Source organism: Euwallacea similis, chromosome 5 (genome assembly GCF_039881205.1).
Source record: "Euwallacea similis isolate ESF13 chromosome 5, ESF131.1, whole genome shotgun sequence".
NCBI classification, from domain to species: Eukaryota; Metazoa; Arthropoda; class Insecta; order Coleoptera; family Curculionidae; genus Euwallacea; species Euwallacea similis.
Window position 1 is genome coordinate 3,643,781 of NC_089613.1, and position 26,819 is coordinate 3,670,599.

General features: G+C 34.8%; 1 protein-coding gene across 3 annotated transcripts; it reads right to left on the reverse strand.

Annotated features, from left to right (window-relative positions):
* Positions 1–1,440: 1,440 nt before the first annotated feature.
* LOC136408786 (uncharacterized) lies at positions 1,441–21,907 on the reverse strand. 3 transcript variants are annotated; one of them, XM_066389930.1, is made up of 15 exons: positions 21,760–21,907; positions 19,826–20,052; positions 14,784–15,016; positions 14,560–14,727; positions 14,343–14,426; positions 9,856–10,043; positions 9,353–9,589; positions 9,116–9,304; positions 8,788–9,067; positions 8,616–8,736; positions 8,474–8,556; positions 8,265–8,391; positions 5,300–5,366; positions 1,803–3,239; positions 1,441–1,753 (listed from the first exon to the last, which is right to left on the reverse strand). In XM_066389930.1, exons 2-15 carry the CDS (start codon positions 20,011–20,013, stop codon positions 1,676–1,678), a joined length of 3,480 nt encoding a protein of 1,159 aa, XP_066246027.1. In that variant the 5' UTR covers positions 20,014–20,052; positions 21,760–21,907; the 3' UTR covers positions 1,441–1,675. The 3 variants fall into 3 exon arrangements, with proteins under 3 accessions (XP_066246027.1, XP_066246028.1, XP_066246029.1); XM_066389931.1 differs by lacking the exons at positions 14,343–14,426; positions 21,760–21,907 and having other exon boundaries at positions 19,826–20,382; XM_066389932.1 differs by lacking the exons at positions 14,343–14,426; positions 14,560–14,727; positions 14,784–15,016; positions 19,826–20,052; positions 21,760–21,907 and adding an exon at positions 10,170–10,698.
* Positions 21,908–26,819: the final 4,912 nt, after the last annotated feature.

Here is a 26,819-nt window from a genome sequence, read left to right on the forward strand (position 1 = left end):
TTTGGATCAGCTCGGATCAAATTCAGTTTTGACTAAAATTTTGTATTGGGCTCGTTGCAATTTAGTACGTGTCTCATAGTAGGACTGTACTAGAGCTTTAGTTTGAAGGCTAAAACACTTCTTAATAAAAGAAAACTAATACTTGATAATTTATGCACTTCAACTTTAAAAAAATAAACGTATCTGCTGGCTATAAATAAAATCCTGAATTGGTGGTTAATTCATCTGAAGGATTGATAATTTAATATCATCAAGAACTTTTTCCAACAAGGGATTCCTAATGCTAGATTGTCAGGAATATGGGCACCGGCATACGGTGCATATTTAAAACTTAAACTTAACGACAATTTTTAAGATTTTTCAAAATTAATTTTTTGGATTTGATTGAGTTAAAATCTCGTGTTAGGCGTGTCTTGTAATGTTCGCCAGGAGTTAGCAATGAACTTGGTAGAGATTTTGAAGATTTTTGATCATTTTAAGCACAGCTTAAGTAAACGTATTTATATCAGCTTTAATTAAGATCAGACTGTATGAAAATTTCCTTTAAATGTGTCTCCTTATTAGTTTCAACTAAAACTAGCCTTACAAATCATTTGGACGATTTAAGAGAATCTTAGGGATAGACTTGGTAAATTTAAAAAATTTGCCTCAAATGTGGCTTGAAGGTTAGTTAGGATTAGAATTGTGTTTTAGGACCGGCCCTTTCTAAAAATTACTTTATACGAAGTTTTGAACATTTTAGGGAATGCTAAACCTTAAGCGATATCTCCAAGGTGTAGATCAATTAAGGTCATCTTGGATTAAAATGTCCTGAGACCGAGATTAGTAAAAGAACAGGTAAATTTTTATTTACTAAAAAATTCCAAAAGAAGTCTATGAAAATATAGTGTGTATGTATGATTTCTTTATTAAAATTTAAACGCATATTGATGGTAACTTTTTGTTGTTTTGTAAACACTAATTTTATATAACAATGATAGAGAAATAATACATTTTCTTATACACTAAATGACAAGCTTTTTCTGAAAACGGTGCAAAAATTAAAAGTTAAAACATTAAGTAAAACATTTACCCACAGTTCAGTCTTATTTATAAATTTGTAAAAACTCAAAAATTGAAAATAAAGAACTTCAGAACGCACCAAAATTGATCTATGAATTTAAAGTAAGATATTTTTAGGCAGAAAGGGAATTATTAGATTAATTTTAGTCAAATACTGATAACTTCCTAAATTACAAAATTTTTGTAATAATCACTAATAAAAAATTCTATATCCTTTTTTATCAACCTCGGACAATATTCCTTAGAACTAGAATGCTGAATGGATCCTATTATAGAAGATGTTAAGTACTCCACTTTGCGTGATACAGGGGATCATACAGTCCATCAAAAATCAACATGTACAATGAAATTAAAATAATAGTTTTTGAAGCAAATTACTTTTAAATTCTCAAACTAGTATATAACTTAATATATTATAATATTTAACACTAATTAACAAATACATGGCCAAAACTTTATTTGTACATATCAATATCAAATAACTTACTGACTTGTATCTTACATATAGACATGTGTACTCTCAAGAATAGGTGGATTATTATCAACCAATCTACCTTGAATCAAGAAGACATTATTACACATTTGTTACACGTAACAATATTCTTGTAGTGAGTTACTGTTTTAGAATCTCCCTTACTTGCGTGGAAAGACTCCTGGCGGTCAAGCTGGATACCACCGGTTTGCTCGACGCCTACAAAAGAAATGTTACACAAATACAATGAAATATCAAAGATACCTACATCAGGACTCTCAAATTTCTTCCTCAAATCCCGAACTGAGACCCGAATACTATCCAAATCATCCATTGATGTGGTTCTCTGGAAGGAATTGTTCCTGCTGTGCTCCTCTTCGTGCCACTTTTCCAGCACCTCATTGACCGCGTGCTTATTGGCCATTTCTGCGATTTCTGAGCATTCAGACCCGTTTTCTAGGTGATCTGAGTGTAAAGAATTGGGAGTCGTACTGTTCTGACGACAGGTTTCTAGGCTAATTTCAGCAGACGAGTCTACATAACGTTTTGGTGCATAGTGCTTGGGAACGCTGTGGTAGTAGCCAGATTCCACTGGGACAAAGTGCCCGTGGGTCTTAAAAGCGAAATTCCGAACGTTGGGGTCTTGATATATCTTGGAAATTATCGTGTTGTCTTTCCTAGGAGGGATAGATGTAACCGATTGGTTTTCATCAATGGACAGTAAGTCTTCGTGGGAGCTGTACATCCGCCTAGAGTATTGCGCTTTCGGTGTTAGAGGAGAAGGACTTCGGTTTATTCCGTTGACCTTGACGTCACCGTTTCTAGCAGAAACCACTTCAATAGGGCGAAAACTCGAATCGGACTGCAGCGAAAGCAAATCTTCTTCAGAACTAAAAAACGACATTTTCCCGGTCTTTCCAGACTCAGCTTCTGATGTCAGCCCATCATCAGAACTGCCTTTATGTCCCTTATTCAAATGTTTTTCTCTGTAGTATGTGGGGGAGATATGCTCTTCTATACTTTCAGAACTCTCATCCCTGCTTTGCAGCGAAAAAAGCCTGACTTTAGGGTCCTTGTATATCTTCGAAATCAAGGTGTTATCTTTTCTTTGGTGCAACACTTTCGGTTGATCGGGAATTAAGTTTGATTGAGATCCTTGCCTGGGCATATGGATGGAGGAATAATTGCGCGGCTGAGTGATCATGATTTTGGGGCTAGTCACGGGTGTCTCAAAAACTTCCTCCTCGTCGTTTCTATTAGAAAGAGACTTATATGAAAGTCCTAAAGGAGTGGCTTTAATGGGTATATGAACATCTCCGCTCTTAGATGTCTTCACCACTTGAGAATGCTCGACATCATATGAATTCACATAGCTCAAATCCGAGTCTGAGGTGGTTTTAGCTTCAGTGGAACTCATGCTGGATTCCTCCTCGTCAACTGGGGTGACAATCGCTTTTACAGCTTGATGAATCCCATTAGTTTCTCTTGGAGGGGGCAAAGATTTAGGCAATGCCGGAGGTGTGTCACTGCTGATACTTAAAACTGAAGGCTGAGGTGGGGGTACTACTATGGGAACCCTTGGAAGAGAAATCTCCTCTACTTCGATAAATCTGCTGGGCGGAGGCAGTTTTGGTAGTTCGGGAAGGGGGCTCGAAGATCTGGAGTCTTGGGGTTCTGATGAGGGGGGCCAAACCACTCCGTTCACCTACGAGGGGTTAGCCGCTATTAGTCACAAGTTGAATGGTGTTGTTTGTTAATGATGGATTTTTAACTAGATTTTGCACTGTAAGTATGTATAATGCATGAGATTACATTCAATTATCAATATTTCAATGAGTTAGTTTTTGCAACAGTTAAGTATTAGAAGCGTTTATGTTGTAAAAGCTTATCATCTGTTTGATAATTTATACAATAAATTTAAAATACAGGGTGTAAGATATCATCATGGAAATATTTCAGGTTAGCGCTTTAACACTCTGCAAAATAATAAAAAACGCTAATAGACCCGTGACCAAAACACATCAATATTGATATACATGGTGGCAAAATTTCACATGTTTTCTCAAATTTGGCGTTTTTCTCATGTATACCTTGAGTTAAATTTTCGAAATTTCGCACACCTATTTTCTTTAAGACCCTCTAAAACAAAATGATAAAAACTGTTGAAAATATTCTTTAAAATACGTGAAATTTTACCAATCAGTGTACTGAAAATTATGCGTTTTTGACCATGAATCTATTAGTATTTTTTTAATTGTTTTGAGGACTACTATCGCTCCCCGAAATATCTTCATGATGATATATTGCACCCTGTGTACAGAGTTTTAAAGGAGCTGGAGCTGTTTGAAGATGGCTTCTAATGGTTTTTTTTAAACATCTAGGATGCGACTTAAGCTAAATAGATGAAATCTTGAAAAAAGCAGAGTTGGCAGACTACGGTATAGTATATAATTGCTTTAAATGTTGATGAACAAAATGACAATTTTCCTAAACCGGTGACTGTTACTTAATGAAAGCAGGTACCGTTATTTCCTAAGTGAGTTCCACAAATATGACCAGTAACAACAAGACCTAGTTCTAGAGATTCAGGGCACAACTTGAGTATGTTCAGATGTGCCCCATCTCATTAAGATTTTTTAATCGTACAGCAAAATTAGAAAAAAATCACGAACATACCAGGAAATGTTAACTTTATATAACCCGTTATATAAAACTATGCATTTTCTAACTAATTACATAAATATTTATTTTGGTTTAATTTACCTGCTAGCAAGTTGGGACAAATCTGATGCAAAGCCTTCTAATGTAAAACTTAAGTTAGAGAAACTCACATTGCAACGTCATTCTCGTGCACAGTTTAATAACATTTTTGTAACAGTATTTAGCGAGGATTATAAATATCGATTAAATAGGTATTTTATCTATGATGTACCGCATTTTGAAGTGATATTTTGCCATTATCTACTAAACCAATATTCCATGATCAGATAATGCTTTGCGTAAAATTTATAATGAGTTATATAGAGAGTTTTAAAACTGGTATTAATGAATTGCAGGAAAATTTAACAAAGTCTATTGTGGAACTCAATTAGGATATCGGTAGATAAACACTATAGTTCAAATACTAATGTTCAGTGTGAATCTTACAAATGTTCAGACGTGAATTCACTATAGGGGCACATTTTTTACTGCCCTTATTGTTAGTCGCACCCCTATTTATTGTTAGTGGTTGATTAAGTTAGAATCTGTAGAGTTACCCTTAAGCTATATCCACACCTATCCTACCTTAAATAGGCATTTTATAACTAAAACACATACAATTTTCAGATCCAATGATTTATTTTAACAATAACAACTACAACATATTAATTACTATAGAAACTGCGTCAACGAAATTATGGCTTTAACTGGTAACTTAAAAGTTTACTGGCACCAAGAACTGCTGGCGGAGTCTTCATTATACAAGATCTATAGTATGAATATTCGATTTAAAGACGATTTTATAGAGTTAGAGAAAAAATACTCTTTAGTAAACGGCTATTTAGTCCCTCCTCTTATCATTTTATCCCCTACACAAACGAACAAATAATACATACGCCTATTATATTCACAACATCCCTTCTACGTACTACTTTCAGTAGGAAAATAAAGTAAAGGGTTTTGTACGAAATTTCTACTGGAATTTTTAGGAGAGTATAAACTCCTAGGTAAACTGGTATAGGTTGAGATTTCTTCCAGGTTCTTTATGTGGCTTTCTAAACTTACCTCGGTAGATTGTTTTCCTCCTCCGGAGGGCTTTCCTGCCAGTCTGGCATAGTAATCGGGGCCATAGCTAAAACGAATAATTGTGCATCTTGAATACGTCATGCGTGTATCAAGAGGCTGAAATAGTCAAAATATAAGCTCGCTGACGTTTAAACATTGACATTTAACCCCGACATTTATCAATTGTTTCGTTCTGGTGTTAAAATTGCGGTCGTAATTTGAAAGTTTCCTGGTGAGGAAAATTGAACATTTCCTATTTTACATCGCTTTTGTCGCGTTTTAATGATGTAACTATCAAATTACGTTTGATAATTCCCCCGGAATTCCCTTAGATAAGAAGAATTTAGATAGTGTTACCGAGTTAGAGAGTGAATGTGTTAAAACAAGAAACGTTTTTGGGGACTCTTGAAAGCGATCTTTGCTCGGATACGAAATGTTGAGCTTAAAATACTCGTTGAAGCAATTTTACAACATAACGGATATACATATGCCTATGATAATGGCCAACAATCCGTAACAAAGTTTTATTTTTACAAGAACTTCTCAAATGCCCAATTATCTTCACTGGGACTGCTTTTATCCAACTTCCTAATTTTTAATTCCCAATCTTCGTTGTTAACGTATAACTTTGAAAGTTCTCTACTTTTAACTTTTAGAAATTTAGGATTATGAATTAGGCAAATAGTTCTTGACACATGCACGAGGTGGGGAATCGTCTTTTAAGTTTAACTCGCATCAAATACTTGTAACTTTTGCTTGAAAGGACGTTCATTGCAATAATTGCTACAAATGATGGATTGGAAAAGTTCCTAGAAAAATAATTGTGAAACAACTCTCAAGTAGCAAGTTGTCATTACATTTTTAAAAATTAGGAACTTGCATAAACCAACTTATGATTTACGAATTAAGAATAAAAAGTTGGATAAACCCGGTCTGATAGGGGCCATTGTTTCCTCTTACTCCAATGTTTTTTTTTTTGTTTCAATAATTTTCCACACACCCAAACCGAATCAAATAATATTGAAGTTTTTAACGTATTCCTTTTTTTACTAAAATTGTGCTGGAAGAGTCTCATTGGGCATAAATAGTAAAAAAATATAATAAGTGTTCTGAAAACTATCAAAAAAACGAATTGAATTTCGGAATTTATTATTTATCATCCATTATATTTTTAATATTGAAAATTTCATCATAGAAGAGTTTTGCCTTGAATAATCTCGCGATAAGATAAACATATTTTCGGGATTAGTTCTTGTCGATTTATAACTTGATAAAATTATTTATATTGTCTACAAATAATCTTACAATTACAACAGATCGAGGGTGGCATGTGTTTAGAAATAGGATACTAATTAGCATTATATTTCCTGCTGCAAATTATTTTTAAAAAGATTTAAAAAATACAGGAATGTTCCATTATTCAATTATTTGAGGCACATGTAAATCAAAATTACTGTTATTGCTATATTCTAGGCATCCTAGATATTATGTGACAGCAATTATCTTAAAACCTCATAGAGATAGAAGAATAGAGATATAAGCCCATATATGTGCTGAACACTTTAAACATATAGGGTGGCCTTAAAAAGATGTGTTAGGACTCAATTTTTTAATTTTAAATGAAGCTCTCTGTATATTTATATATTTTTGGATATGTATTTAAATTCTAATAACAACATTTCATATATTTCAGCCGATAACCCTGCCTCCATCCTATAACTTTTTTTAAATCTAAATCGTTCTTTCACTTTTACAAGGTATTCAGAAAATTGCTGTCACATAAAATCTTAGACATCCAACACATTGGTGTTATGAGTATGAACGAATGATTATCCACTGAAAACTTTTATTATTTTGCCTTATGCAATTTTCTGTACACATTTCCTATCTACTTACATGTGTGGGGTAGACCGTTTTTGCGTCTCTTCAGAAAAAAATTGCAGCAACGTTTTGGGCATGATTCGTACCGTTTGAAACTGAATAAACAAGTACCCGACCGTCTAAGGACACCGAATTCGTAAAAAGTGAACTATAAAAATTTTTAAGGAAATAATGCTAATTGTTACTTTGATTTCGCATTATCTTATCGTTGCACGTTAACATAATTTTTACATGAAAATCTGAGAATATGTATAATTCTTTTATCTTAATCTTATTTACGAGCAGTGATGTATTATATGAAGAATTATTGATGTCGCTAATTTATTATTTGGTCTATAGACGGAGACAGTGCAGAAAGTATTGAGAGAATTTTTTTTGAAATCACTGTTAAAGTAAAATTTCCTTAAAATTGTAACAAGTTTCAGTTTTCAAATGAGCACGTAATATTATGATGTCATTTGGAAATCTCTACAGTTGTTTACATTAAGTTTAAATCGCTAATCTCAAGGAAAGTGATTACTATTGTTATTGAGTTCCTATCAATTCGTATAGCTTTGAAGTGATAAAAAAGTCAAATTTACGTTTAAGTATATAATAATGTCACCATCGATGTAAGTATGTATATCTCGTCAGGATTTTGGTTACCCCTTAGAAAACTCCTATATCAGCTAGCGTAAAAGGGCATATGCTCATATTGGATTATGTAGTCTGGGCACAACTTTTGTCGATAATAACATACCAAATTCTATCCCACATATAACTATATTATAAGTATAATTAACAGCCATATTAAAGGTATGTTTGTTCACCCTAGTTAGTTATAATGACCAATTGAGAATAGACATCTTCACTGAATAACAGTATTTCGTTCTTTTCACACACAGTAAGTTAAGAAACATCACAGGTGCTTTGAAAGACTGAATTTACTTACTGTACTAAGGTAGGAAAGCATGCAGTCCAAAAAAGAATAGAAACCTTCTATGGGGAGCGAAAGCTGAATAGAGACCATTGAAGGGAGTATATGTATGTCTATTACCTTCGCAATATTCAATGTAAATAGACAAACGAGAAAAAAAATACTAACCTGCTAAGGCTGGTATTACTATTAGATCGTTTAATCCTCTTATCAATGCTTTCTCTCGTGTACGGGTTGTGTTTCATTTCAACAGCATGATTCCACTTTTCTTTTTCTTTTTTGCTGTAGTTTCCTCCTAAAATATGTAATTGGTTTATTTAACAAGAGCAAAAACATGATTAAATGGCCAAGGTAGCTAAATTATAGACTAAACTTACCGATGAATTCCACACCTGTTTCGTTTTCCTGTTCCAACGAATTATTTTCGTTAAATTCTCCTTGAAGGAGCCGTTTTTCGTGACTGATGAAAATTACAGCAGAATTAGAACGAAACTCGTTTTGTTTGATTTTTATGCTCACCTTCTATATGGGGTTGAACTCTTGATCTCAATTTGCCGAGGCAGCGAAGCATACTTTTCCGTATACTCATTCTCCTTTTCCGTATTAATAGACGCCGATAGGAACGAAGAATAATCCACATCTTCAAATTAAAATCATTCACACTAATTCACTCCACCCTCTAACTACTTACTATCATCATCCAAAGAAATATCAGTTTTCCGCACTTCTTGAGCATCAAACGTCTTTTGTTCCTTCCCATTAACTTCTTTCACTCCTGAATCAGAAGACGATTCGCTCCTTAAATCCGCATTCTCATTTAGTTCGAAACTGGGGGCTTTACCTCCTCCTATAATGTTTTTGGATTGGACCAAGAGCGAATGAGTGGTGTTGGGCTGAATACATTCCTCATATGCAGATCCGACATCCGATAAATCTGATGTATCATCCAGAGGTTTGTCTCCGATTAATACCTATAAGGAAATTGTGAAAAATAATAAAGGAAGCTTTTTATAGCAGACCTTGGCCTCATCTGACGGATTCGGTACTAGCATTGGAACTGGGACTGGTGAATTCGTTCCCTGGAACTTCCTTTTCTGTAGAAACCAGTTTGATTCACTATCATTAAATAGTGACGAACTGGATCTCAAGTATTCCTCATCTTCATTTTCAGAATCAAAATCCTCGACTTCTTCAATGCCTTGTTTAATCTGAATAAAATTTTATGTCATTGCGTTTGGGGGGTAAGAAAATTTTACCATAAGGGTAACTTTGTCCACATATTTTCTGGAGCCCGGACGAGGGTCGTTGTGAAGCCACTCTTCCAAGCTGGACGCTGAAGAAGTATCCAAATCTGCAGTCTTCCATTTGGAATCCAAAGACTCCTTCCCGAAAAAATATTCTCTATCGTCTCTTTGCTTCGATGACGACGATAATCGACTCGAGACGCTGTTAGCTGAAGACGATGGCAGGTTGTTCTGGCAGTTGGTCACAACCTAAAACATAGATATACGCTGAAACGAGTCTCAAGCTATATATTTACTAACCCTTTTAGTTCTTCGCGTTTTTTTAATCGAAATGGTGACCACCGCCATGTGATAATACATTAGACAAATTTAAGAATACATAGTAGGTTTAGGGCGCCATTGCAGACAATAATGCGTCTTTGTAAAGCTTCAGATTTTCTGTCTTGAGTTAATTGAATTAAATTAAGAGAGTGAAATCCAGTGGCGTGGCATGGAAGGAGGAAGATTTTTTTTACCTTGTTGATGATAGCTGTCGCTAAAAGATCCTCGTATGTCCCATTTGCGGATTCTTCCGAAAGGTTTGTAGGATGAACTCGAGCTTGCTGCAACAAGGGAAGGTTCACTGCTTCCCTTAAGAGTTTCTCTATCAGTTGCTTTAGGGCTGCGTGGGCGGTGCATGGTGATTGGCCAATCACTGGCAAATCTGGAAAGAGGAAACGTGGCGGAAAACATAATGTGCGAATATTTCCGAATAAATAATAAGTAATTATAATTAAACTTTGATCTATGAAGTAATGATTGCATTGATTAATCAGTCTCTACCACTTACCCAATACGACTTCAACGAAATAGTAAAACCCATATAATCCAGCACAAAAGAGGACATAGAGTGTTACCAAAACACTAATTAAAACAGTGAAAAACATCTCACGATTTGCGCCACCGTTTCACAGCTGTTGTGTAAGTATTACTTTAGTTATGATTTGATTACAGGGATTACTTAGGTGAAACCAAAAATCATATTATCTATTATTGTGATTAGAAGTTTCGCATATGTGCTTTCTATACTAAGTGTAATAAAATTGAGGAGGTTTTTTCGCATAAGCATAAACTGGTTAGTCAGACAATATACGTCAAAGGCAAATTTGCTTTCGTATAAAGTACAATTAAATGGCTAGTATAGATAGCATACTACTTGAAGGTTGTATGGTTCGTTCATTATTTAGTAGAAGCTTCATAAGCAAGGTACCTAGTAATTATGAGCGAAAAAGCGGATGATATTTCTTAAAATTTCCATTTAAGAACGTCGTAAATTTTATAGTTGCCAATAAATCTGTCGAAGTTATTTATTTTTAAAAGTTTAACTAAGCTCCAAATCTCCCAGCTAGCCTTAGTAATAATAATAGCTTTTGAAAGTCATATACTGTTTATCTGTAATTTAATTATTAGGTAATATAAGTTAATGAGCCATTATTAGGGTTGTTGTAATAGATGAAGTCATCAGGCTAATTCGGGTCCCCATTCTCTAGACGGATATTCCACCATTTACGAAAGGGGGACTAGGAACGGCTGGCAAGAAAAAAGCCCCAGATTTGGGTAATACAAAATATTTCCAGGGATAATGTTCATGTGCACTAAAAGTTGTTCGGACATCTTCCTGAACATCTACAATGCGTGGCTTAGGAGAGGTAAATTTCCAGAAAACGGTGGACACCTAAATTGATCTGGCTGGAAAATGTCAGGAAAAAGACAGACGTTATTAAAATTTATCTCATAAAATTCGCCTCATGGACATATTGGGCAAAGCCTTTAAGCTACTGATGAGGGCACGCCTTCAGGAACAGTTTGTAAGGCAAGATCTGCTTGGCAAAATGCAGTTCTGATCAATAAATAGTTGATCGTCTTAATATGAAGATTTACACGCACAGACGATTTTTTCTTCTAAACCTATTGAACATTAAAAATTCTTTTAGCTCAGCTTCATGGAACGCCATGGTCCCACGATGGAATAGACAAATATAGTTAGCGTTCGAAAATCGCATCTTGAACATCCATTTTCATTGCTTCCAATAGATCACTAGTACTTGGTATACGGTTATACTTCTTAGTACTTTTCTAAGTACTTCCTACTCTGCTGACTCCTTCGGCTAATTACCACTGGCTTCGATGCTGCGTCCTGAATATCGATTGGCGAATTTTATCCTTCATCTTTTCGAATTCGGCAACATTTGATTGGCTTGGGAGTGCAAAAATTCAAAAAGTGCTTAATTTGAATTGTTTTGCTCCGTCAAACTTTCAAAGTGACTAAGTAGTGAAATCTGTATCTAAATCGAAGCAGCAATTCGGAGTAGTTTTTCATTTCAGACAAAATTTTCGACTTTGCCATTTTTCACGTACTACTTCCTAAATCTACCTGGTAGGCCATATAAAATGGCAAGAAAAGAGGTACCTATTTAATAGTAAGTTTTCTATCGAAAAAATCGTGGATTATGAATGTGTACTTATTTAAAAAGGTGTAAATGATACTTTTCATTTTTTCCAGTTTATTGTCTGGTTTTGAGAAGCGAAAACATTAAAATGTATTCCCCGAAGATATTTTAAATGTATGATTTAATGATATTGATATTTGATTGACAGTGAACAAACGTTATAAGGTAATCATCTTTGATTTCATATCGAACAATAATTCTCCAAAAACTGTGATTATAAATAATTATTTAAATGCGTTTCATTAGTTTCGTATTTCATTTATAACCTTGAAGCCTAATCTATGATTCGCGTTTCAGTTTAAACACGAAAAACCTGAATTTTTTTTTAGTCAACTATTCAACAAAATATTGGCTCGCCATTTGATATTTACACAGGGTGATCAACGGTCGATGGTAGGTTAGACGTTTTCGAAAAAGGGGACACTTGTTCTTTCTGAAAATGTGCAAATACTGGGTGAATTAGGAGGGTCGTTCTAAACTTCTGGAGTGTATTGTACATGGAAATAAATGTAAAACACTTAAATGTCGTTATCCGATTTTAATTTGTTTACAAGTGTAAATAAAATTAAAACATAAAATTCATCAATTTCACAAGATATTTCATAAATTAACATTTTGGTTATCATAGTGTTGTGTTAATAAATGTTCAAAAATACCGCCATTAACTTTTAAACATTTTCTACTTCGTCTATGAAGAGCATTCGTTGCGCTCCTGATTGTTTCATGTCTTCAATATTAGCTGTAGTATTTCTAATACGTGGCATTAGTTATAATTTTTCAGTTACTTTTGTCTGCTTATTGAGTGATTGCCTATATTTACAAATTTTCAGAAATATCATGTGTTTCATATTGCGTAAACGTTTAACCTACCATCGAAGTTTTGTCAAAAGGGCTACCCTATTTATTTCATCAAACATTATTATACAGGGTGTTCGTTAAAGATACGGCAAAAACTCAAGCGGTTATTGCCTGGACTAGCCTAAGAATATTTTGTCCTTTGATGATTTTTGAAAAACCTGTTAGTTCTGAAGATACAGGGGGAGACAAATTTTCGACAATAGCAACATTTTACTATTACATTATACTAAACATTATACAACAGCATACATTATTACTAAACATTAAAAATAAAGGTTCTTAATAACGAAGAACTGTTGAAAATTACTACCTGCAGCTAAGATGCAAGAATCGAATCTTTTTCTCATTGACTGCCGAAGTTTTTCAAAAACACCAGGGTCGTTTCTTGTCGAGTTACACCCAGCAACGATCCGATTTTTCAAATCTTCCACATTTTCAACTGGAGTATTATAAACTAATGACTTTAGATGCCCCCATAGGAAATAATCCAGAGGCGATAAATCCAGGGATCGAGCAGGCCACAAGTGAAGTCCACCTGGAGCAATCCAGCGATCTCCGTACGTTGAAGCTTTATATGTAATATTTAGGAATAAAACGTTGCTATTGTCGAAAAATTTTCTCGCCCTGTATCTTCAAACTAAGAAGCTGTTCAAAAACCATCAAGGGACAAAATATTTTTGGAATAATCCAGGGAATAACCCCTTGAGTTTTTTCCGTACGTTTAATGGACACTCTGTATAAGTAGATTAAATTTTACCGCGCGGTAAGAGACTTAACTATGTCAATGATTGATCTGAAACCTGAACTAACCCTCTCCATCAAATCAATATTACCTTACACAACACCTTTTTCGGACTCACTAATGAACAATAATTATGATCATTTTTGTCATTCACATGCATCGAAAACACACACAATTAAATAAAACGAAGTTATTAACAAGAAGAACGCGACCGGCACGTTTTATTAAGGCTTCATTCGCCAATACTGAATGAATATTTCCACTGCGAAATGTTCCTATAAAGACTTGATCATTGTATAGGTGACTTCAAGATAACGATGGTCAAGGTGTGCCTGATGTGTGGCGAAGTCCATTATTAGAAATACTTATACAGCGAACAACAAAAAATGGTTTAATTTTATCACCGAATTTTGACGCAGAAAACTTGTTTCGCGGAGATGAAGTAAGGATGGGCAAGAAATGGGTATTTTAGCACTTCTGAACTTTAGATTAAGGTTCAGGGATGTCTGGAGTTTAATTTTTTTTACCACGAGACCGAACCATTTCAAATGTCATGTGTAGTAATAAACTTATTGGTTTAATGATAACATTAATTATTGCATTAAACGAAATTACGATGCGGAATTGTGTACTGTAATATCGTTGGAATACCTTCATGACCCAGACTATCACTGAAATTTATATTCAGGTGACGTACTCATAGATGTGTCCATGTAAATGTGAACGCGGCCTAGTTAAGCATTCTAGTTTAATCAATGCGTGCGGTTCTGATAAAGACGTACAACACAAAGTCAAATAGGTTTTGAGCAGTGGGAAAATTTCAGAGATTCAAAATCAGAAATGTGCGATTGTGCGAGAACATGATACGTGCACGCGAGTGTATGGTGTTCAGATGAAGATATGGAAAACTTACTGGACATGGAAACGTGTAAAACCGAGCTCAATTCTCTAAGCGTATTACTTAGATCCTCATGGTATCTGTCAAACAGACCTTCATCTGAAACAATGTTGCTTCAATCTCCCATTGAAAAACCTCCTGCATTAGTTTCATGGTCAAAAAATATGTTCTGACTCATTTTAACACAATGATGGAGCTGATAAGTACCGCTTTGTGATGCCAGGTTACTTACAATGACGATCAGTATATAACATGGAAACACTAGCATTATCCACGTTTTCCCCTATCAAAACAGTGACCAATTTCTCGATGAAATCTCGAACGTGTTCTCGTTCCAGTCTTTGCAAAGTGTCCAAGTCTGGATCGGATCTAGGGTCCTGGTCCATCATCGCATCACCCCCTAAATTGAATTCGCTATTTTATCCAACACTTTGAATTCATTTAAGTAAAAATTACCTTTAGAATTGAACCAAATAGCATCTGAAATTTCTTGGAACCATGATCTAGACGATTTCAAGCATTTTTTGCAAACCCACGTCGAGCGATTGACGAATTTTGAGCATTTCTCGATGCAGACTTTGGCGCCACATTTTGAACATCTCACCAAATCGTCGTTCAGTATATTTACACTTGAATGGAGGTAGGTATCGCAGATTTCGCAGTACCAGTCAAATTTCTTTTTGCCAGACCTGGAAGTTAGTGAAAGAGTTGTGTAAATTTGGTCGTAAATGCAGAAGGTATATAACCCATCATTTTCATCCAGCTGTTTGAACATATAAAGGCGACCCATTCAGGGTTACTGGTAATTCGACGTGTTCCTTTAGGGAGGTGATGGGGCATGAGGTAAGAAGCAAATTGAACCCATATATGCATGTTCCAAAACTCACTAGATTTTGAGGTATTTCATTTTTTTTAATTAAATTAAATAGTTATAATAATTAATGATTTCAAATAGATTTTTCAAGAAATCCTTTTCTGATTTTTACTTTCGCTACCCGATCACTTTTTTAACATTATGATCTTCCGCATGAAATAAAATATGTCCAGAAACATTTGCATTATGCGAAGATTTCATAAAACTCATAAAATAATTTTTGAAGATCGACTGCCACAACTTCTTCTAAGCAGTTTTGAAAAAATTTCGTGGTAACATGCGTACAAATTCCTTCGAGAATTTCCTCATTTCAATAGCTATTCAATGAGGTATTACATGTTCAACAGGTCATTTGCGGTTCCAAAAAAACATAATCGAAGTGCTTTAGATGAACAATTTAACTTAAATTTGTAATTGGAAAATTTTCAAACAGTGTTATGCATTCGAAGTTAAAAACACAAAAACAATGCAAGAAATATGTTTAAATTGAGTTACTGTTCGTTCTCAATGTAACCATCTCCGTTCCCAATGCGCCTAGGGCGTCTTCTAATTGCCGTTCTTGTTACTCTTGTTAACATATTTCTCAGCTGGTGAGCCGCGTCAATAATTATGTCTTAGAGCATCAATGTTTGCTATAAGTTCAAGAATGTCCCTATACACGAACCCTTTTATCGGAGCCCCGAACGAAAAAGTCCATGAGTGTCAAGTTTGGGCTTATTATTTTATGAAAGTTTTTACTCAAAACCTTCACATAATGCAAATGTTTCTGGACATATTTCATTCCATGCGGAAGATCATAACGTCAAAAAAGTGATCAAGCGGCGGAAGTAAAAAATCCGAAAAGGTTTTCTTGAAAAATCACCCTGAAATCTTTAAGATCCCGAGTTAAAAAAAAAAGAAAGAACTCAAAATCTAGTGAGTTTCGGTGTTTAATTTGCTCCTTACTTCGTGCCCTATCACCTCCCCAAAGGAACACGTCGAATTACCAGCAACCTTGCATATGACAATATATTTTCATTCTACCGTATAAATAATAACAAAAAGGCGTGAGAAACGTTCTGGTTTGTTATATAAGCACCTGACCTAGTGCAGAATGCAAATGTAAATAAAAGTAGTGTAACATCATTTTGGTTATCATAAAATAACTTCTAATACTGATGTCAAGTACATTTTATTCAAGTCTGTGGGTGGTATTCGATGTTTCCAGTACCAGCAACGCCAATCGAGTAACGTTACCTCCGCTCCTCCTTAGGTACCCAATGTAACTACAGCAGCAACAAACGGTTATGTAATATATTATTTAATACCGCAGCCCGAGTTGTGCTACTTAAAGAAGATAGAAAGTTTATTTGTGCGCGATGTAATCTTTTTCATGTCCAATATCACTCTTACTTTCGTTGCTGAGTGTGTTAGTGCTTGAGACATAACCTACTAAATGCATCCCTCGGGAAGGACTTGTGACGCCGAGCCCTCCAAGAGCCATGGAACTCTTACGTGAAGCTGTGTTGTGAAGATGTGGATTGTGCCATTAATTATCAGCATACAAGGTGTAGGGGTGCACGCAGACAACCATCCCGGATTTGTTGGTAACACAAACACTACCCATTTGGACGTGTTCATGCTGCTATTCCTATTGTGTACTTTGGAGGTGGTGATATGTAAGATCATAAGCTTCGACGAGGAGAGCGAGATCCATGGATCGCCTTCGTTAGAGCGCAGATCGCCATTGGCGATGTTCTTCGATAGAGACTGAAATTGTAGTAAGCTTGCCCCTTAGTGTTTGTGTATCCGATATATAATATTAGTAGATGTAGTGGTAGTAAAGATGTGTTTGATTTTTTTTTACGTCTGCTACGCTCCATGCGGATTTTCTCTGTTACCATTTTAGAAAAGTTTTTACCATTTCCAAGATCCTCATCGCTGCTATCCCTGCGTTGAACCTGCTGCGAACAATTAACACTGACAGAGCGAAAACCAAAATGAAATTTTTTTCGAGAATTCACCGGAGATCACAGTCACTCTTCCTAATTTCCGAAATATTCTCAAATAACCATCAGTCGAATGAAAAAGTGGATACCTTTTCGGACGCCTGATAAATCGAAACTAACGAGATCAACGAGCGTTTAGGTCCTTGCTTTGATTGCAGGAGTGACACAGGTACACCGGAATCGCGCCATCATTTGACGGCCATTGATCCGGAAACTAACTATGAACGCATACGAAATTTGCGTAACGGTCAGTGTGGGATATGTGTAACATTAGGACCTTTTAGAGGAAATGTTACCGTCGCGAATGCGAACAAGAGGGAAAGGCACCAGACCGAGAGATTCTGTAACACAAACGTCTTAAGGTTTCGAAGTAAATGGGACAAGAAATAAGAAAAATTACTGTTGCGCAGGTGATTTGACAACGAAAGTAGACTGATCTTTCAGAGGGCGCCAGATGATCGGTTCAACCCTATTTACTAGAAGATTGTTTAATGAGAGGGAAACTAGAAAACAATTTAAATGCGGATTTTTAATAGTTTGAATTTGTCAAAACGGAGGCGGATGTCTGCATCCGTGCGAAAGAAACTTGAAAGTTAATTAAGACCTTTATGACGCCTTTAATTGATTGAAATATGCAGGATTGGCCTAAAAAGCTAATAATTTTTAGATGTGGATGAATATGAAAATGTAGTATACAAAGTGTATCTGAACATAGTACCATATATTCAATCATGTGTTCTAGTTTCTAAAATATGACAAAAACTTCATATAAATATATATCGGAAGGCACTTCATTTTTGATCTACAGGATGTGAAAGGTTGGTCCCTGAGGACGGTTTTTTATTAATATTTTTGAAAAGATAAGTTAATGATATTTTGTACTTTACTCTATCTTTTTGAATCTTTATGCAGAAATTGCCACATTTTTCCAGGGGCGAGTAATATGGAGGGCTAGCACTTGAAAAGTACCTGAACTTTTTTATATTTAACTTTATTTTTGATTTTATCGGAAAAATAGTAAATATGAAGATTTTTAGATAAAAAGGTACTCTTATTGAAGGTCGAAATCTCCAAGAGTTTTCAAGAAACTTGAGATTTAACAAATCAGTAGATACTATCTTTTATTAAATAAACGTCAAATTTAAAACCTTCTTTTATTATGTGGCAAGTTCTTCATAGAGGCTCAAAAAGAGCATAAAAAGTTACAGTAAAGTACAAAATTTCATTAATTTATCTCGAAACGTTTCGAAAATATTAATCAAAAACCGTCTTCAGGGACCAACCTTTCACACCTTGTAGATAAAAAACGAAGCGCCTTCCGATATACGAGATATTTATATGAAGTTTTCGTCATATTTTGAAACCTAGAATATGTGGTTGAATTTATGGCACTATGTTCGGAGACACGTCATATAACCAAAAAATTTACAGTCTTATATTGATTTTTCAGTGATATTTGGGTTAAGAGCAATGCCTGCTTGAAATTATGGGACAACCCATATTACCCTTGTTTGAGGTTTACAAAACTTTGAACAAAGTTCTTGATACGCCACTGAGAACGTCGACATTTCGATTAGAAAAATTGCTAAACACAATGCGGAAAATCCCATTTGTCATCTTTTATGGGTTACTAAGCTTCAAACATTTTTCATTCATTTCGCACACGGCCAAACCGTTCAAAATTTTAAAAAAATCATTAAATACTAGAAATCAGGGGCGTCTCTACCAAGGGTTGTAAATGTGGAAACCTCACATTATCCTTGTCTCAGAGTTATCTTTGAACAACACCTTTCATTACGTCTTATGCCACTGAGAGGACCTTAATTTCGGCCAGAAAATAGTTGAAGCATAGTCCAAAATATAAAGCAAATTTTGTTAAAATACTAGGTATTAGGAAAGGCGCTACAAGGGCTGTAAAAGTAGGGAGAGAACCGTGATTTAAGCGTTCAGAAAAATGCATTTTTTAAAAATGTTATAAATCAATGACGTCTCTACAAAAGCGGCAATGTGGACAACTCATTTATCACCTTTTCAAGGTTACTAAAGTTGAAACGATTTAAAAATATTTCGATAAGCTATTAATAAAAAATATATAAAGGTACTCTCCATTTCGGATAGAAACAATGTTAATAGTTTAAAAAGTCGTAAAAAATTAATTTCGTTAAAATATTAAAAACGATCTTGAGCTACAAGGGCTGCAAATGAGGAAAACCCCATTTTACCCCATGAAAGAAGATTTAACGAAAGAAGATAGTCGCGAAAATAATGATAATATATGTATAGGCGGGTTAAAAAGAAATATTTATAGTAATGTGCTATCGTATTAGAAAATTAAGCCTACCAAACCTAGTAAAACCTACCAATACCGTAGCTACATTCTATCTTCAAAATAGCAAAAGACCGCAGTAGGGGTCCAGGCTTTCAAAAAATTTACATTTTTACAATTTTAAAGTATAAGTGAGGTTTAAGCATTATTGAAATCAAATGTTGTAAATTCGTATTGCCTAAGTCAACGTGGATCCTGCGCATGCCCATTTAAAGATTTCCCGGGTTCATTATTGTCTGTTCGAACTTTTCCGCCCTTACTGGGGCCCCACCGGAATCATTCAAATTAAATTAAAAATCACTCATCTTACCTTCTTCTGGCGCCAAATCCATGTGCAAGCACATAACAAACTCCCGACAGTATCCCTGCGAGCACGCTAACTCCAATACCGGTGGTGACTAACGTCAAGCCCTCGGAAGGCATCTCGTACTTGGTCGTTCCTTTAGCGACCACACAAATACCTTTCACGTAGTCACATTTTACGAAAAACGGGATCATGTAAAAAGAAGAACTGTGTCGCGCAAATGACGAATCGCCCTGTATGGGTCAGAAAACCGTGTTACCCAGATGGTGGTTTATTGGTAGCGCATCTGAGGACTAGGATGCACTATCAATAAATCGGTGGTGATGGTCGATAAGGCTCTGGTTAATCGGTTTTTTGGTTTGTGGCAGGTTAATTGCGGTCGTGAGGCACACTTCCTGATAATGGCGTGCAAGAGAAATAGAAAGGAGTAATCGGCAATGATTGGTTTAAGTAAAAGGTATCTTTCATCGTGATAACGTTAATTGGGAAATAGGAGTGTTTGAAAGTGTCTTATGGATTTATATGCTCCCAACTACATATTTTTAGTCATAGAATTCCACTGTGATAAGGGTTTGCTCGCGCAAGAAGTAAGGAACTTGAGTTAATGTTAACAATTTTCTCGTTTAGGTTGTGCCTGCACGGTCCGCTTTCATGATCAAGGAAAGTTTACTTCCTAAACCAAAAAATACAAGTCGGTGAGATCCGCAAAAGTCAGTAATTCGTGACATCAATAACTTATTTACAATTTATAATTTCATATACTCGATTGCATGAGTTGTGTGATTTGTAAAGAACTAGTACAGTAATTACTTCTTTAGAAACAGATAAAGTGAATGAAAAACGTTGGGGAATTTCAGAACGGCTTCTAGCAGTATGTCAAACCTTCGGAAATTAGGAATACGACCGTCTAAGAACTGTTAAAGAAAGTAAGTACAACAAAAAGAGCTTAATGGTAGACCATCGCGAGGTCTGAATTCTGAATTGTAAGTGCGTAAGGAAATGTCATAATTCCTCTTTATACTTAATATCTACTTAGGAGATTTTATCATATGGTACAATTCATTACAAGGTACATAAATTGTTATCAGATTGGGCTGGAAAACAATGAAAAATAATGTCGGAGATCAAGATGAACAGAGAGGAACATTGCGCCAGCGGTATCCGAGGTGTTTAGATTGCCAAATCTTGGCGATCCAACCAGCCAAATGATTCGAAATTCTGAAGATCTATTCGTGTCAAGAAGATGAAGGGGAGTTCTGCATAGACACGAGAAAAATAATCTTAAAATTTAATTAAAACTAAACTGAACTACCTAGTTGAAATGTTGTGTTATCGCACATGCGCATTTGAAGATTTCCCGGGATCTTTGTCAAAGATTAATCTGAGCTAATTGCATTATTTACTAACCATAACGTATATAAAAAAATCCGCAGCATCCGCTTTGTTTATTGAACATAACGTGTATCAAAGACCTCTCATCTCAAACCACAGCTAGAATTACTCAACCTGTGTTGCAGTACCACCTCTGATGATGTTCAATAATCAAATCACTACATGAGCTGCACGTCAACTTCCACAATAATTAAAACGCACTTCCTTTTTGTTCGCACATGCACATGATGTAAATGATTTTTCATTAGGATCATCGCAAATGTGTTAGCGACGCCTTTCGCGGTTCTGAGACCAAAATGGACTATTATCGTACCTACGACAGGTACTTTTGCTATTGTGTATGACCTATATGACACGCACGATATAACTAATTTTACACGATATTGTTTTAATTAAAAAGATGTTGGTTTCACTAATTTCACTTCTCCGCAGATTGATTTTTAAAATTTGTGGCATCAAAGGTTGAATAAATAAAAGACTAGGGAATTCATACGATGAATCAAGCCGATCATGACCTGCCCATACCAAAAAATCGATTTAGAAATTACCAAAAAACTGTCCTAGCGCGAAGCACACGCGTACCTCGTCGGCACTTAAGCACCATCACCGGAATGGTACCAAGTACTTAGATGCTTTTAACCGCAATCACGAGATAAGAAAATCGACTACACCCAACTGCAATACCGTCGACGTAGCAGCTCGACCTTGCTGAGATAAATATGTTCAACGACTGTTATTTCCGTAATCGGAATATTCAATCACGAGAATGAAGAAAGAAGAAAGTATTCATCATCTTTCAGATGTGCTCTCATTGTACAATGCCTAGTGGCCCGGGGCTGAGAATGTGCTTTCAAAGTTCATATGATGTGACTGTAAGGAAATTCATCACATGTATTCATACAGCTAACATACATATTTACTTTCGCTCTAAGGTTCATTTCATATAATTTTCCTATGAGAGAGATTCTAAAAACTTCCTAAAACATTGTCTTTCTCTAAACCTTGAAATATTGATTTATCACGGTTCTTTCGCCCCTCTATCCCTCACTATGCACTTTCATCTGTGTATGTTGGAAACGCGTAATGAAAATTTGTTGCTTCTATTTAAAGTTAAATATCTAAAAAAATAATAATAAGAAAGTGGTAAACACGTTCATAGATACATCCTTGGACTATCTTACGAGGGTGCTTAAGGTTCCGTACGCTGCGCAAGAAAAGTGTTGCATTGATGGACAAAAGACCATATTCTTTTGGCAAAATTTCTTGGATGCACAACTATTCGAAAAAAATTCTCAGATCATGCTTTCGTTTTTGGATATCGTTCCTGATTCGGTAGAAATAGCATTTTATCGAAAATTTGATTAACCGAAAAATGTAAATTCCAAAATTGATGCTTGCAAAATCCTGTATTGTGCTTTAATCAACGGAGATACGGAGGCAGAATGGGGAGCAGAAAAAGGTTCCGAGGTAATATCACCAACTTTGATATTCTGATGCCTAATTTCGAAACGTTTCATACCCTAGCGAATATCAATAATTCGGTGCCAATTGAACACGAAAAAGGCTTGACCAATTTCTAGTTTTTGCTTTTCTCTATACAGGGTGTTATTTAAGTACGCGGCGAAGCTTCAAGGAGTGATTCTTTGAGTGATCCTAACACGAAAAGTTTATATAAACATAAGTCCGGTAATGCTTCGTTTTCAAAATATTGGGTATCAAACTTTTCTCCAAAAGTCGTTTTTTCGTAAAAATTTTTATAATCCTTTAGCCGATTTTGTTGAAATTTGGCAGTGTCATTTATGGTTATTATTGTTATTTACACACCATTAACTGCTTTAAAACTTTTATATTTTTTTCGCATTAAGCACAGTCATGGCCACCCAGGTCACCGGATTTAAATCCGTTAGATTTTTTTTCTTTGCGGACATGTAGAGTTCTTCGTTTATAGAACTCCGGTCAACACTGAAGAAGCATTAATCCAACGGATACGGGATTCATGTAATCAGATAAGATATACGTCGGGAATGTTTCAACGCCTTCGGCAATCGATGTTAAGACGAGCTAACGTTTGCATTGAAGTTAGGATATTTTCAGCAAAACTATTGTAATTTTCGTGTTATTTATTGTTAAATGTTTTTTTATTAAAGAAGCTGAGTACCGTTTGTTTAAGTGTAGTCTTAATAAAGCGTTTTTCTTAAATTTCCAGCATTATTCCTGTGCACTAGCAAAAAGAGGCAAACAATTTCTAGCTTAAAAGATTCCTTTGTACTACATTAAAAACTGTCACCAAGTTTCAACGTCATATTAATTTGTGTCTTCTTGTTATTTAGGAGTTTTTTTTATATGTAAAGATTAAAAAAAAAAGCTTGATACCTTGTATCTTGAAAACGAAGCATTATCAGGCTTATTTTTACATAAACTTTTCCTGTTAGAATCAATCAGAAAATCAGCCCTTGAAGTTTTGCCACGTACTTTAATAACACCCTTTATATTTGGGTTGCTTCTTGTTCGTTTCTTATTCATAGACGGGTTATAACAGATCAACTCTATGAACTCATTCTAACAACGAGAATAGAATGGTCACATCGAGGTTTTCAACGAAGTCGATATTTTCCATGAAACGACAATTCAGTTGAACAAGATACAATATCAAAAATTAGCCAAACATATCATATTCTTCTATAGTAGATACATACTACTATACAAAAGTATGGTTTGAGAGTTTTTTTTCGGAGAGCTGTGAATTCAAGAATTTTTACTAAAAAATCATGTTTAAAACGAGTCTCAATAACCTTCCATTTCAATGGACCCCTTTCAGGACCTCTTTGATTTCCTCAACATATTCTGGACACACACCGCTATAATACTTTTTATTTTTACATTATGCAGGTTTTTTGATCATTTTGTCAATTCCAAGCGAAGGTTTTAACCAAAATTACATAAATGATCAATATAGGTTCCTTTTCAAAAATGCCATAATCATGTTAAAATACGTTTAAATTAACTTTCCTCCAAGAGCTAAGATAGAAATTTGCGCAGCAGACCCACTTTGCTATAAGAATTTTATCGCAATAATTGTCAATTAATGATATTTATATTTATCATTTTGAATAGAAGTCCTGACGAAGAATAGAAGATGGCCTTATTGGGTGTTTTCTTGTTCTTGTAGATATCTTTTATGGCCTTCTGAATACGAACTAATTCCCATGGCTTTCTTTCGCTGTATAATAACGGTTCTAGATTCCTTCATATTAGCAATATATATTTTAGTAAATATAATGTAGTGCAATTGCTCTGAGGCATATTGCGTGAATAATAGCATTCGCAGGCATTACGGTGTTTGCTTATAAGTTTTCATGAAGCAGTTCAGAAAAATGTATCACACGACCTCTATTTTATATACAAATGTCGAGCATTGATCTTCCTACCATCAAGAGAACTATACAAAAATATACTTCTCTTTAACTGACGTTTCCATATTTCATTATAGATTGATGTTAGATCCTTAGAACCAAAGTTTATTGATAGTGAGTGATGATCAAGACCTTGCAAAAAATACTTGACAAAAGAGAGGAAATACCTCATTTTTGCCACTTTTCAAACCTTAAACGCAGATATATGGGGAATGCGTGTTTTATAAGCCTACATAAACAGAGTTGCAACATATCTTTTTATGAAAGGCCTGTAAAGTGTATAGTGTGTAGATTGGTTCAGGCCGGTTCCAGGTTGGTTGCCCGATCGAACCTGGGCGGCCGGGGTCACCTTTTCGTCTTGTTATTTTTATGTCGGTGCCAGCACATGCCATAAAAATATGTATTTATGATAAATTATAATTTCAATCTGAAGAGCAATTTGATTAAAAACGCGAATCAAATTAATTTTAACACTGATTTTTTAGATTTTGATATTGCCTGGAAGTAAAGATTCTCACGGTCTTCACGAGAATTACTTCTAATTAAAAAAATATAATACTTTCGTTTCAAACATTACCAGTGTCATTATGGTTAATACTTGAAACTGTTTCTTCCATATATATATACGTCATAGTTAAAAAATGGCTGCTTTTGTCACAATGTTGCCAGGTTGCTTTAGATTTCTTCATATTGCCTCTAAATAAGCACATTACACTTCTGACTTTTTCTATATTTAAATATTTACAATGTGAAACCAAGTATATATTTTTAATAATTAGATAGAGAACTATTACTATCTTCTAATTTTCGAGAGAAAAAGAAAGCGCACAAAACTCACTAACTTCTGCACTTCGGAATCAACAACAGGATATATTTTATATGACAATTGACAACGTTGCAAATTATTGCCAATCTTACAGCTATAAATGTAGCTACGGAGCGTATCAATTATAATTATCCAATTTACAGAGATTTTTGCATAAAACTAAATTAATGTGGTAACGTTTTTCACCATTTATGATGTAACTGCACTGATTCGTGAAAAATACTGTATATATATGCTGATATTAATTCTATATCCTAAAAAGGCAACCCCCATCGCATTCTATGAATTCTGCTTATCTAATTTAATTTATGACATCAATACTTTTTTGTTAGCCCCGTTATGAAAGAATCCATCGAGACTTCACATAGTATTATTTATTTGGACTTATCGCTTAAATATATCAAAACAAGTAAAATGTGCGGATTTCGGACCGAATTGTATAGGTTTTCCCAATTTTTATGGGAACAATCAATTGTATATGCACCTTTTTGTTTTTGTATTGTATTATATACCATGAATTTGTATTGTAATTGTATACCACCAAAAAATGTTGTAAAACGCCTTCAATTCTTTGCCTAAAGAAAATAATGTTAAAATCCTTATAGTAGATAAATGTAACGTTGCAAAGTATAAAAAAACACTTTATTTTATGGTTACAGGTATACCAGGGAATGGAGAAAGGTCAAAAGAGGATATACCTCTAAGTTTAAGTCTAAAATTTCCAATATTACTAAAATTATTATAAAACTAGAGATATAGTAGGAATGCCAATTATTTATTCTTCATTGTTAGCCCATAGTAGAAACTGGACTCTGCCACTATGTTCATGTTTGTAAATCAGATAAGTATTTGAAGTAAAAAACAGTTCATCAGATTGTCAAGAATTTACCATGGTAACTTAGTTTTTTAACTGGAACGAGAGTTTCCATGAAGTATCACAACTTTTTCGCAATCTCAGCTATTAAAAATGTCAGCTATCCCTGGAGATACTTTTTTACCCTAAATCGAGAGAAGAAAAGAAAATTAAGGCTATCAAAACATGGCCTCAAATCTAATATTTCTCTGGGTTGTAGTATACATGATGTTAGAGATGCGAAAATGAGGCATTTGTTATGTATATAGATATAAAACTATTACATACTACGGATACTATTATATACATGTACACCAAGAGATGATGAACTAAGCTTTTTGAAACTTCAAAAAACTTGGGTCGATTTTGGTACCTCGATAAGGCGTATAAAAATGTTGAAACAAGAAATGTGAACTGCAAACTCCAGTGAAAGACCTAAACACATCCGTAAATTATCTGTAGCGCCCTCTAGACAAAAGTGGTTTAAATTAAATGTTCGGAGAAGAAGGAACCTGC

Coding starts and splice junctions, on each gene's coding strand:
- LOC136408786 (XM_066389930.1), bottom strand. CDS start 20,013: ATGATCCCGTTTTTCGTAAAATGTGACTACGTGAAAGGTATTTGTGTG. Junction 14,427..14,559: donor GTTATATACTGATCGTCATT/GTAAGTAACCTG, acceptor ACATTGTTTCAG/ATGAAGGTCTGTTTGACAGA. Junction 5,367..8,264: donor AGTAATACCAGCCTTAGCAG/GTTAGTATTTTT, acceptor TATTCGTTTTAG/CTATGGCCCCGATTACTATG.